Source organism: Chlorocebus sabaeus, chromosome 19, assembly GCF_047675955.1.
Source record: "Chlorocebus sabaeus isolate Y175 chromosome 19, mChlSab1.0.hap1, whole genome shotgun sequence".
Classification (NCBI taxonomy): domain Eukaryota; kingdom Metazoa; phylum Chordata; class Mammalia; order Primates; family Cercopithecidae; genus Chlorocebus; species Chlorocebus sabaeus.
Genome location: NC_132922.1, coordinates 9,508,173 through 9,520,767, shown reverse-complemented (window position 1 = coordinate 9,520,767; position 12,595 = coordinate 9,508,173). Strand labels below are relative to the sequence as shown.

Here is a 12,595-nt window from a genome sequence, read left to right as displayed (position 1 = left end):
GTTTCTCCATATTGGTCAGGCTGGTCTTGAACTCCTGACCTCAGGTGATCTGCCCGCCTCGGCCTCCCAAAGTGCTGGGATTACAGATATGAGCCACCACGCCCTGCCTTTTTTTTTTTTTTTGAGGCGGAGTTGCCCAGGCTGGAGTATAGTGGCATGATCTTAACTCACTGTAACCTCCGCCTCCTGGGTTTACGCCATTCTCCTGCCTCAGCCTCCCAAGTAGCTGGGGTTACAGGCTCCTGCCACCATGCCCGACTAATTTTTGTATTTTTAGTAGAGATAAGGTTTCACCATGTTGGCCATGCTGGTCTCAAATTTCTGACCTCAGGTGATCCGCCCACCTCGGCCTCCCAAAGTGCTGGGATTACAGGCGTGAGCCACCGCGCCCAGCTGCATGTGAGGGCTTTAATCTCCCCTGGCACTCTAAGTGCTCCTGGGTGCCGGGTCAACAGCATAGTCATGTGTGGAGGGGCTGGTCCTGGGTGCCGGGATCGGGGCCTTCCCAGCCACAGAACCATTGTGGCCCTCTCCCCACAGGGAACTTCTAATGGATTGGGGTCCATAGATGACATCGAAACAGGTAATGTCCCTGATATGAGGGAACAAGTGGAAATTGAGGCCCCAGGTTGGGGGGCACTCAGCCCCCCACCCCTGATGTCCCCTAGAGGTCAGGGGAGTCAAGTCCTCTCCCCATCCCAGCCCTGTAGACGAGAGGGCCTTTGAGGGGTTCCCCACCCTGATACTCCCTGAGGCATGGGAGAAAACAGTGGGTTGAGAGCCACAGACCTGCTCAGGGAGGGGAGGGCATCTCTAGCCTGGCAGAGGGGGGTGCTGCCTCTTAGCTGGGTGCAACAGTCCCATGGCCTTCACTCCAGGCTGCCTGCACATCCCCGCCTCTTCCAAAGCCCTTTCCCCTCCTCTTCCTCATTGGCTTCCAGAAAAGGTTACCTTTTTAAGAGTGTCCCCTGGAGAGGGCATTGCCTACCCCAGAGGACGGAGGCAGTAATAGTGGACATTCAGGCATTGAGCCTGGGCCAAGGGTTGACATCATAGGACTGAGGGCCCCTCCCAGCTCTGGGGCTGTGACCTTCCTTGACCACCCCCTGAGCATCTGCCAGTGGGATCAGCCGATGGGGAAGGCAGGGCTCCTGGGAAGAGCTGAAGGAAGAAGGGAAGGTATTGGGTGAGCGTCATGGGGCCCAGGATGCCTCCTCCACCCCCACCAAGCAGTGCTCCCCTTCATCTCTTGCCCACCCCACCGCAGACTGCTATGTGGACCCTCGAGCCTCCCCGGCCCTCCTCCCCTCCACGCCCACGATGCCCCTATTCCCTCATGTTCTGGACCTGCTGGCCCCACTGGACAGCAGCAGGACCCTCCCCAGCACCGACAGCCTGGATGACTTCTCAGATGGGGATGTCTTTGGTCCAGAGCTGGACACCCTCCTGGACTCGCTGGTGAGCCACACCACCCTCCTTGTGCTCCCCTGAGTCCCTCTCCCCGCTGTGTCTCCATTGTCCCAGGGGTGGAGGGAAGGCCCCCATGCTCATGTCATGTGTCTCAGGAGGAGGCCTCAGTAGGGACAGAAATGAAGCTGCAGATTGGGCACAGTGGCTCATGCCTGTAATCCCAGCACCTTGGGAGGCCAAGACAGGCGGATCACTTCAGGTCAGGAATTCGAGACCAGCCTGGCCAACATGGTGAAACCCCGTCTCTACTAAAAATACAAAAATTAGCCGGGCATGGTGGCGCATGCCTCTGGTCTCAGCTCCTCAGGAGGCTGAGGCCGGAGAATCGCTTGAACCCGGGAGGCGGAGGTTGCAGTGAGCCAAGATCACGCCACTGCACTCCAGTCTGTGCAATGGAGCAAGACTCCATCTCAAAAAAAAAAAAAAGAAAAAAAATGAAGCTCCAGAATGTCTGGCCAGAAGGGACCATAGTGAGCACTGCTCCCCTGTGGGACAGGCTGAAGCCAGGGGACAGGGTGCAGGTCTCCTTGCTTCCCCAAGTGCCTGATGCTGCCCAGGCCTGGGCAGTCCTGTTTTCCTCTGACCCCTCCCTCTGTCCCTGCCTCGTAGTCTCTGGTCCAGGGTGGCCTGTCTGGCAGCGGCGTGCCTAGTGAGTTGCCCCAGCTGATACCCGTGTTCCCCGGCGGGACCCCACTGCTACCACCTGTGGTGGGTGGCTCCATCCCTGTCTCCAGCCCACTGCCCCCCGCCTCCTTCGGCTTGGTCATGGACCCCTCCAAGAAGCTGGCTGCCTCTGTGCTGGATGCCCTCGATCCCCCGGGCCCCACGCTGGACCCCCTGGACCTGCTGCCATACTCGGAGACCCGACTGGATGCGCTCGACAGCTTTGGGTCGACACGAGGCTCCCTGGACAAACCTGACTCCTTCATGGGTAAGGCCATAGGTGGGCACTTTCAACCTCCCTGGACAGATTGCACAGTGCTGTGGTCTCTGGTCCCTGGAGAGCGGAGTTGAGTTACAGATCTGTTTGTCCCCATTACCCCTTAGTAATCCCAGGCCATGTCTATGTGCTGCTGTCTCTGCAGTGCTCAGCACAGTGTGCGGCTGGGCCTGAGGGGCGGGTGTCTTCTTCAAGATCAAGCAGAGGAGAGCTAGGACAGTCCAGGCCTCTAGACTCCCAGTCTGGTACTCCCTGCCCAGCCTCCCAGGACCCTGGGTCACCAGGCTGGTGAGATCCCATGGGATGATCCTGAGGCTGGGGGCGGGGCACCAGGTCATGGCCTCCCACAGCACCACTCTGGGCTGGGTGCCAGGGACCCAGGGAGGAAGCCGGGTTGTCTTGGCCCTGGTGGGGCTAGCTTTCGGCAGCCGGACACAGCCCAGGGCACTCAACTGAGAGGACTTAACGGGACAGTGGGGGCATGGAGGGGATTCACTCAGCCTCAGGGCCAAAGGAGGCTTCCTGGAGGAAGTGGTCTTGAAGGAAAAGCTCTTGAAGGTGGGGTCTTGAAGGAAAAGTTCAAGTTCTCTGCCCGCCAGGCAGAGGAAGCAGGGGCACTATCCTGGCACAGCATGGCACGGGGCTGGCTGAGGAGCAGAGCAGCTGGGGTGGGGGCCTTGGTCTCCAAGGACCTGGGAGCAAGCTAAGGAACTTGGGCTTTCTCCTAGGGGCAGCAGGAAGCCCTGGCAAGTTTAAGCAAGGAGCGGACACACGGGCTGGGAGGCGTCTTTGCCCCAGGGTAGTGGAGAGGAGAGGATAGAGTCAGGGGTTCAGCGGGAGTGGGAGAGGATGTGTGGCCTGGAGGCTTCTCTGAGTTAGCAACACATAAGGGGAAGCCCTAGGAAGGCCCCTCACGCCTCAGAGCCAGAGCCACTGACCCCTATGTCTTCTCCCTGCCCAGAGGAGACCAACTCACAGGACCACCGTCCCTCTAGCGGTGCTCAGAAACCAGCCCCCTCGGTGAGTGACTGGAGTGGGGATCCAGGCCTCTGATTCCCTGCTGGGGGTTGTGGGTTCTAGAGTCGAGGAATGAGCCGTCTGCACGGGGCAAGGTGCTGCATTCCCCATGGCGGGGCGCCCCCAGAGTGGATGGATCAAAGATGGTTACCTCGTGTCCTTCCTCACCAAGCCATGTGCTGGGCAGGCACACAGAGGGCACCATTGCCCTTGTCTGGTGGAAGAATTCAAGTCTCAGAGGGTGAAGTGACTTCCCCAGGGTCAGTAGCATCCCTGGTCTCCAGACTCAGCCAGGTCCTGAGTTTAAAAGAGCATCTTGGCCGGGCGCGGTGGCTCACGCCTGTAATCCTAGCACTTTGGGAGGCTGAGACAGGCAGATCACAAGGTCAGGAGATAGAGACCATCCTGGCTAACACGGCGAAACCCTGTCTCTACTAAAAATACAAAAAATTAGCTGGGCGTGGTGGTGCGTACCTGTAGTCCCAGCTACTCGGGAGGCTGAGGTGGGAGAATAGTGTGAACCCAGGAGGCGGAGCTTGCAGTGAGCCAAGATCGCACCACTGCATTCCAGCCTGGGCGACACACAAGACTCCATCTCAAAAAATAAATAAAATAAATAAATAAACAAACAAATAAATAAATAAAAGAGCATCTGATGAAGGGCTGGGCGTGGTGGCTCACGCCTATAATCCCAGCACTTTGGGAGGTCGAGGTGGGCGGATCACGAGGTCAGGAGTTCGAGACCAGTCTGGCCAATATTGTGAAACCCCGTCTCTATTAAACATACAAAAATTAACTGGGTGTGGTGGTGGACACCTGTAATCCCAGCTACTCAGGAGGCTGAGGCAGGAAAATCGCTTGAACCTGGGAGGTGGAGGTTGCAGTGAGCCGAGAGCATGCCATTGCACTCCAGCCTGGGCAACAAGAGCAAAACTCCATCTCAAAAAAAAAAAAAGGGCATTTGATGAGGATGCTGCACTCTGACCTACACTAGCTGTGTGGTCCTGGTGAAGTTCCCTAACCTCTCTGGGTCTTGCCTTCCTCCCCATCTGCTGATGACTTGGGGGATTGGCAGAGGGCATGAGCACAGGCTGCAATCACGGCTCCTCCCATTTCTATGCTTTCATATTCAGCTTGCCTTCAAAGAAAGGCTCAGAGCCAAGACCCAGGTCACCCACTAGCCTGGGGGCTTCCCAAGGCGGTCCTGATACTCTAGACTCTTGGACCACATTACAAAGCGCTCCCCTGGCTGGGAGGGTGGAGCAAGAGGAGGGGTCCTGGGTGGTGGTTTTGCTCTTGGGTAGGAGGGGGGGTCATAGGGCACTCCCCCCTTCTGGTGCCCAGGCTGGCCCCAGTGGCCTCAGCCATCATCCAGTGCCCACAGTGGCCTCCTTCCTCCTGTCACAGCCGGAGCCCTGCATGCCCAACACTGCCTTGCTCATCAAGAACCCCTTGGCTGCCACCCACGAGTTCAAGCAGGCCTGCCAGCTCTGCTACCCCAAGACAGGTAACATTTCACCTGCAGACTCCACCCCTCTGCCCAGAGAACTGGGAATCTCAGGAACATGGGATCCCAGATCAAAAGAATCCCAGTGTCTCAGTTGGAGATAAGTGCCAGAAAACAGAAGGCCCTCTGGGGCAAAAAAAGGAAAGGGGCAGGAGTTTGGGGTCTGTCCCTGCCAGGCACCGTCTTCACAGTTCTTGCTAGAGAAACACTAACATGGTCAGACTCACTAGAGAGTGAGGGCGGTGGTAGAAAGGGGATGGGTAGGCCAGGCATGGTGGCTCACATCTGTAATCCCAGCACTTTGTGAGGCCGAGGTAGGCGGATCACTTGAGGTCAGGAGTTTGAGATCAGCCTGGCCACCATGGCGAAACCCTGTCTCTACTGAGAATACAAAAAGTAGCCAGGCTTGATAGTGCTCGCCTATAGTCCCAGCTACTCGGGAGGCTGAGGCAGGAAATTGCTCAAACCCGGAAGGTGGAGGTTGCAGTGAGCTGAGATCACACTACTGCACTCCAGCCTGCGTAACTGAGCGAGACTCTGTCTCAAAAAAAAGGGGGGGTGTGTCAAGAATGGGCTCCTTGGAGGGCTTTACTCCAGCATGGCCCCTCGGTCTCCAGGGAGCAAGTAGCCAGGAAGGGTGTGCTGGGAGCTGGTGGGAGGCCCTCAGAGGGGAGGTAGGTATATAAGGAGGGGGCCAATACCTACCCATCGCATGGGCTTGCCAGCCATCACCCTTCAATTCTGCTTCCGGAATTACCATGTGTGTCCACCCTGCCCATAGGCCCCCGGGCTGGCGACTACACCTACCGTGAGGGCCTTGAGCACAAGTGCAAGCGGGACATCCTGCTCGGCCGGCTCCGGAGCTCGGAAGACCAGACCTGGAAGCGGATCCGGCCCCGGCCCACCAAGACCAGCTTCGTGGGCTCCTACTACCTGTGCAAAGGTGGGTGGGCTGCAGCGGGGCCGGCAGCACAGCTGGGGCTCAGCCCTCCACCCCCAGCCGCCTCTCTGCTCCCCATCACCGGTAGACAGAACAGGGGTGGGCCTCACAGCCGCATGGGAGGAGAACGCTGGGGCCTAGGCTCCTGGGACCCATGCGGGAGGAATTCTGCCTCACAATGAGCGTCTCTGGCCCTGAGCAGCTTCCAGAGGCAGGCGGGACACATTTGGGACATTCGGCCGGACCCCGAGCCCCTCACTGGCCTGTGCTCTGGAGTGGCAGGGGCCTACATGACTCACAGGGAGCTGGCTTCTCTTACCACTGTAGGGCCCTGAGGGGCTGTGGGGCCGTGTGCCCAGCAGCCACAGGAAGCATTTAGGACTGGCGCGTGGTAAGGGCTCCGTCCACCTGAGCTCTCTGTCGCTCTTCTGTTGTCACTGTCCTCATTTCTGGCTCACATCAGCCTGGTTGGTATTTAATGGACATCCGTCATGTCCCTGACTTGCTTCTTTCTGGTCCCAGCCAAGCGCCTTGGTCCCGCTGTACGGCAATGTGTGAATAGCCACGAATCGTTAAGCTCTTCCCAGTGTAGCCCTTTCATTCCATCAGCTTGCAGCCTCACAGCTCTGGAGGAGGAAACGGAGGCTTTGAGAGCGCACCCACGGCTCTGCCTCTCCCCCGACCTGGCCCCTAGCTGTGGCCTGCCCAGGCCTCTTAAACTTGCTCCTTGTCCTCCCAGCAGCCGGGCTGGTCTAAGGACATGTCACTCTTGGGTCGAAGCCTCCATCAGCCACTGCCCGTTGCCAGTGGGATGAAGTCCAAATTCTGCAACAAGGCCTACACGTGCCCGCTTCCACCCCCTCACCCCTCTGCTCTAACCATTCCCCAAACGCACTGACCCTCCCTGATTCCATCACACACGCTGCGCCCTTTGAGCCTGGTCGTCCTCTGCTCCTCCTTCAAGCACCGCCTGAATCTTGGGAAGCCCTTCTCTGCGGTGCTTCCCCGTGTAATCACCCCCACTCCCACCCAGGAATCTGCCCCACTCCTCTAGGTCTGTGGCCTGTTTGTCCTTGTACGCCAAGAGCCTGGCAGAGGGATGAGACAAGGCAGACTTAGAGTGGGAGGAGGAGAAAGAAAAACAGGTCCCACCCCCAGGAAATGGCAGATCTCCAGGTTCTGAGCCACCTTTCCTCTCTCCAGATGGCCCAGCCCCCAGAAATTTTGTTTTGTTTTGTTTTTGTTTTATGAGACAGGGTCTTGCTCTGTTGCCCCGGCTAGAGTGAGTGGTGCTATTATACCTTATTGCAGCTTCAACCTCCTGGGCTTAAGTCTCTTCTCACCTCAACCTCCTGAGTAGCTGAGACTGCAGGCACATGCCACCACACCCAGCTTATTCTTTAATTTTTAATTTTTTTGTAGAGATGGGGTCTTAATTTGTTGCCTAGGCTGGTCTTGAACTCCTTGCCTCAAGCAATTCTCCTGTCTCAGCCTCCCAAAGTCCTAGGATTACAGGCATGAGCCACTGTGCCCAGCACCCCCACCAGCTTTATGTATTATCTCACTTGATTCCAACAACCCATTCTTCTCCATTGATAGCAAAGACAGCTGAGGCTTGGGGAGTAATGCGGAATCCTAGCCCAATTTTGTCTGACGCCACAGTACATGCTCTTAACCATGCCATGTTATTTTCCTGGTGAATAATTGTTTTTAAATACCTTGTATTTGCCAGGCACAGTGGCTCACGCCTGTAATCCCAGCACTTTGGGAGGCTGAGATGGGCAGATCACCTGAGGTCAGGAGTTTGAGACCAGCCTGACCAACATGGAGAAACTCTGTCTCTATTAAAAATACAAAATTCACGGTGAAACCCCGTCTCTACTAAGAAATACAAAAAACTAGCCGGGCGAGGTGGTGGGCGCCTGTAGTCCCAGCTACTCAGGAGGCTGAGGCCAGAGAATGGCGTGAACCCGGGAGGCGGAGCTTGCAGTGAGCTGAGATCCAACCACTGCACTCCAGCCTGGGCGACAGAGCGAGACTCCGTCTCAAAAAAAAAAAAAGGCCGGGCGCGGTGGCTCAAGCCTGTAATCTCAGCACTTTGGGAGGCCGAGACGGGCGGATCACGAGGTAAGGAGATCGAGACCATCCTGGCTAACACAGTGAAACCCCGTCTCTACTAAAACATACAAAAAACTAGCCGGGCGAGGTGGCGGGCGCCTGTAGTCCCAGCTACGTGGGAGGCTGAGGCAGGGGAATGGCGTGAACCCGGGAGGCGGAGCTTGCAGTGAGCTGAGATCCGGCCACTGCACTTCAGCCTGGGTGACAGAGCCAGACTCCGTCTCAAAAAAAAAAAAAAAAAAAAAAAAATTAGCCGGGCATGGTGGTACGTGCCTGTAATCCCAGCTACTCGGAGGCTGAGGCAGGAGAATCACCTGAACCCGGGAGGCGGAGGTTGCGGTGAGCCAAGATCATGCCATTGCACTCAGCCTGGGCAACAAGAGCGAAACTCCATCTCAAAAAAAAAAAAAACAAAAACCAAATCCCTTATATTTATTTAGAGACTTGTCTACTTCTTCAAAAGCAGTCCTGTGGGGTGAGTGGGGCAGGAGTGATTACTGTACTCTGCAGGTGTGGAGTGCAGAACGGGGCCTGGTGTTTGGAAAGGAATTTCCAGCTCTGCCAAGTCCTGGCAGCAGGGGGTGCAGCAGCCGCTGCCTCACCTGTGTTGGGGTACAGAAGGGGGTCTGGTATTTGGAAAGGATTTTCCAGCTCTGCCAAGTCCTGGCTGGGGGCGCAGCAGCCCCTGGCTCACCTGTGTTGGTGTGGAGCCAAGCCCTGTCTGGCTCATGGGGCCAGAGCCCCGCAGGCCGCAGCAGGGTGGCGAGGGTGCTGTGGGCTTCTGTCCCCGCCTGGCGGAACGTGTGTCCTGTTGCCTCTTTGCAGACATGATTAACAAGCAGGACTGTAAGTACGGGGATAACTGCACCTTCGCCTACCATCAGGAGGAGATCGACGTGTGGACCGAGGAGCGGAAGGGCACCCTCAACCGCGACCTGCTCTTCGACCCGCTGGGGGGTGTTAAGCGTGGCAGCCTCACCATCGCCAAGCTCCTGAAGGAGCACCAGGGCATCTTCACCTTCCTCTGCGAGGTACCGCCCGCCCACCCACTGCCACCCCATAGGCCATGGCACAGGCAGGGCCGGGGATGCTCCCTGGCATGGACCACCATAGGAGGTCAGCCCTGGAACCAGTGGGCTGTGGAGGCCTGGCTTTAGAACCAGTAGGTCCTGGAGGGTCAGTAAGTCAGGGCCCTAGGATCCTATCTGGCTAGAGGCCAAATCTGATCCAGCCCCCTCATTTTGCAGAGGCAGAAACTGAGGCTGGAAAGAAAAATCATAACTCTTAACGCCTGCTCTTTCCTGACAGCCGGTCACAGGCCGGGCTTGGCATGTGGTTGTTTCTGTTTCTCATTCCCAGCCTGGTGCAGCGGCGCACGCCTGTAATCCCAGCACTTTGGGAGGCTGAGGCGGGCAGATCAATTGAGGTCAGGAGTTTGAGACCAGCCTGGCCAACATGGTGAAACCCTGTCTCTACTAAAAATACAAAAATTAGCTGGGCGTTGTGGTGCATGCCTGTAGCCCCAGCTAGTTGGGAGGCTGAGGCAGGAGAATCACTTGAACCTGGGAGGCAAAGGTTGCAGTGAGCCGAGATCACACAACTGCACTTGAGACTCCATCTCAAAAAAAAGTTAAAAATTATCTGGGCTTGGTGGCATGCGCCTCTCGTCCCATTTCCTCAGGAGGCTAAGGTGGGAGGATTGCTTGAGTCCAGGAGGTAGAGGCTGCAGTGAGCCAAGATCGAGCCACTGCACTCCAACCTGGGTGAGAGTGAGACCCTGTTCAAGAAAAAAAAAGAAGTCATTTCCATTGTCACGGCAGTGCTGGCAGGCAGATATCCCTATTTTACAGATGTTGAGGCTGAGATTCAGGGTAGCGAGGAGCTGCCCTCAGCCACATGGACAGTGCCATGCAAAACTGAGCTTCAAACCCGGGCAGTCTGCCCCTGGAGTCATGCCCACCTCCCAGCACCAGCTGCCGCTGGTGGTCCCCACAGCCAGGGCCCCAGGACACAGGCAGGTTGAGGGCCTGATCAGGGCTTCCCCTTCATCCCTTGTTGTGGGTATGATGTATTTGGCACTGCTCAGCAATTCCAAGTGCCATGTCCACGGCCCCACATCTCAGGCCTCCCCCACATGCCTTCCCTCGGCCCTGCTGGCTTCAGTGGCCATTGCACTTCCTGCCTGTAGCTGGCTGTGCCCTCCCCACAGGGCACTGTCCTGTGTTTCTGGGCTTGGAGCCTCTCAGCTGCACTGTGATCCCAGCAGCCCCACTGAGCTGCTGTTAATTCCCTCCCCAAAGCTGTCCCTGAAAACCCCACTTGGCCTCCGGAGTGAACTTGGCCCCTGCCTCCCCACCCAGTCGTAGCATGTTGAGGGCAGGGGCAGTGGCACGTCTGTGTCCGCAGAGCAAGGGCTCCAGGTCCGGGTTGCTGGCAGGGTTTGCTGCGGCTCAGTCCAACCCTCATCCCTGGCACCACCAGCCCTTCCCCCAACTCTTTGAGGTCGGGACTTGTGCCAACCCCCTGCGGGGAGCATTGGCCTCAGAATCATAGTTCATAGCCAGGTGACAGCCTGTAGTTCATAAAGCACTTGCCATTCCTTTTTATCTTTTTTTTTGACGTGAAGTAACCCCCTGCCCCAGGCATTGGGAGTGGTGGGATCAGAGGGAGGGAGGAGGGCGAGGAAGGGAGCCAAGGCCCAGGTCACCTGTGAGCTGGAACCAGAGAGACAAGGCCACAGCCCCTGGGATTCCCTTCCTCACTCCTCTGACCCAGGGCAGGGCTTGCAGGGACCCAGCTGTCCTTCCCCAGGTAGCTATGCGGGATCTCAGCTCACCCCCTTCCCAGGTGGCCATGCCAGGTCCCAGCCCTTCCCCTCCCTGGGCAGATCTGCTTTGACAGTAAACCCCGGATCATCAGCAAAGGCACCAAGGACTCTCCGTCTGTCTGCTCCAACCTGGCTGCCAAGCACAGCTTCTACAACAACAAGTGAGTGGGACGCTCAGCCCAGGCTGGGGCCTGGGGGCCACTGGAGAGTCAGCTCAGATGGCTGAGGAAAGACTGAACTGAAAGAGTGGACCTAGGGTGCAAGGAAAGGGGCAGAATTTGGGAATCAAATCCAGCCTCCACCTGGAAAGGATGCAAATCACATTTATCGAACATCTACTATATTCCAAGCATTGCCTTGGGTATGTTAATTATCTTAGCAATCCTGTGAGGGAGGAGTTACTGGCCCTGTTGAACAGAAGAAAAAGCTGAGGCTTGGAAGTAGCTTACTCAGCTTACTCAGCAGACAGCGAGCAGGGGGCCCCGTCTCTGACTCTAGCCCAGCACCCTCCAATGTCAGGACATCAGCATCAGGCAGTGAGGGGAGGCCTGGGTCAGGTCAGGCGCCACCCCTTTCTTCCTCTTGTTTCCCTTGGTTCCGCCACTGTGTGCATATGGAGCCCAGGCCCTGCAGTCAGACAGACCTAGGTCCAATTCCTGGGCCAGTCCTGTCTTACGTCCAAGCCCGGGTTTCCTCGTCTGTAAAGTTGATGATGCTCTAGGCTCCTGAGGCTGCAGTGAGGGTAATTAAGACTCCTGGCCCGGAGGACATGCTTGGTTAGTGTTCCTCAGGGTGCAGGACCAGCCCTGCAGAATGAAGTTGGAAACCTGAGGGTGGTGTCCTCTGCTTGCTGGCAGCTCCAGCTTTGAATCCTGAGGGGAGGGACAGAAGTAAAGCAGCACTGGGACCCAGGCCCAGGGATGCCTGAGCATAGGAGCCCCGTTTCTGCCCTCCTGTGTCATCCATGGCCTGGACTTGGTACATAGATCAGGGGGTGCCCAGGGAGAGCCTGGCACTGGGAAGTGGCCCTACCAGGAGAGAAGGTCAGAGGGGCTGCGGACTGCATCGTGCCCCTCCCACCTGCCCGCCAGGTGCCTGGTGCACATCGTCCGCTCCACTTCCCTCAAGTACTCCAAGATCCGCCAGTTCCAGGAGCACTTCCAGTTCGACGTGTGCCGCCATGAGGTGCGCTATGGCTGCCTGCGGGAGGACAGCTGCCACTTCGCCCACAGCTTCATTGAGCTCAAGGTCTGGCTGCTGCAGCAGTACTCAGGTGAGGGGCAGGCGGTGCAGGTGGAGGGCGGGTGACTCAGGTGAGGGGCAGGCGGTGCAGGTGGAGGGCGGGTGACTCAGGTGAGGGGCAGGTGGTGCAGGTGGAGGGCGTGCAGGACTGATGGGGTGACAGGCCAGGGCCCCCTGGTTGCTGGAGGGGACTTCGGGAGAGTTCAGGGGAGGTGGCTGCGGGGTGGGCTCTCTGGAGGAGCTGATGAGTCCCAGGCACCATAGAGGAGAGAAGCTCTGCTCTCAGGACACTTCCAGGCTCGGAGATCTGGGTTTTTCCCCTCGCAGGCACCATCCAGGGAGCACGGAGAGGGGAGGGAGTCACCTGGGCTCCTGCAGCGACGCCTCTGCTTGCTCCCTGGGGGGTCGCCAGCAAGTCCCTGCTCCTCACTGAGCCTCCAGTGCTCATCTGGGAAAAGGGGAGCCCATCTCTACCTCGCAGAGCTGCTGCCAGGATTGGAAGGTGTTCTCCCACTCACCCACCCAGGATTTACT

At 57.6% G+C, this 12,595-nt stretch overlaps 1 protein-coding gene across 2 annotated transcripts in view; it reads left to right on the top strand.

Annotated features, from left to right (window-relative positions):
* Positions 1 to 12,595, top strand: part of ZC3H7B (zinc finger CCCH-type containing 7B) — a 65,639-nt gene that overhangs the window by 42,406 nt on the left and 10,638 nt on the right. For both annotated transcript variants that reach the window (XM_073006683.1, XM_038007375.2), the window contains exons 8-16: positions 541 to 583; positions 1,268 to 1,458; positions 2,080 to 2,401; positions 3,372 to 3,430; positions 4,835 to 4,934; positions 5,716 to 5,877; positions 8,818 to 9,023; positions 10,880 to 10,980; positions 11,911 to 12,092. In XM_073006683.1, the coding sequence (XP_072862784.1) occupies positions 541 to 583; positions 1,268 to 1,458; positions 2,080 to 2,401; positions 3,372 to 3,430; positions 4,835 to 4,934; positions 5,716 to 5,877; positions 8,818 to 9,023; positions 10,880 to 10,980; positions 11,911 to 12,092 (1,366 nt within the window). The remainder of the gene's footprint in view (positions 1 to 540; positions 584 to 1,267; positions 1,459 to 2,079; positions 2,402 to 3,371; positions 3,431 to 4,834; positions 4,935 to 5,715; positions 5,878 to 8,817; positions 9,024 to 10,879; positions 10,981 to 11,910; positions 12,093 to 12,595) is intronic.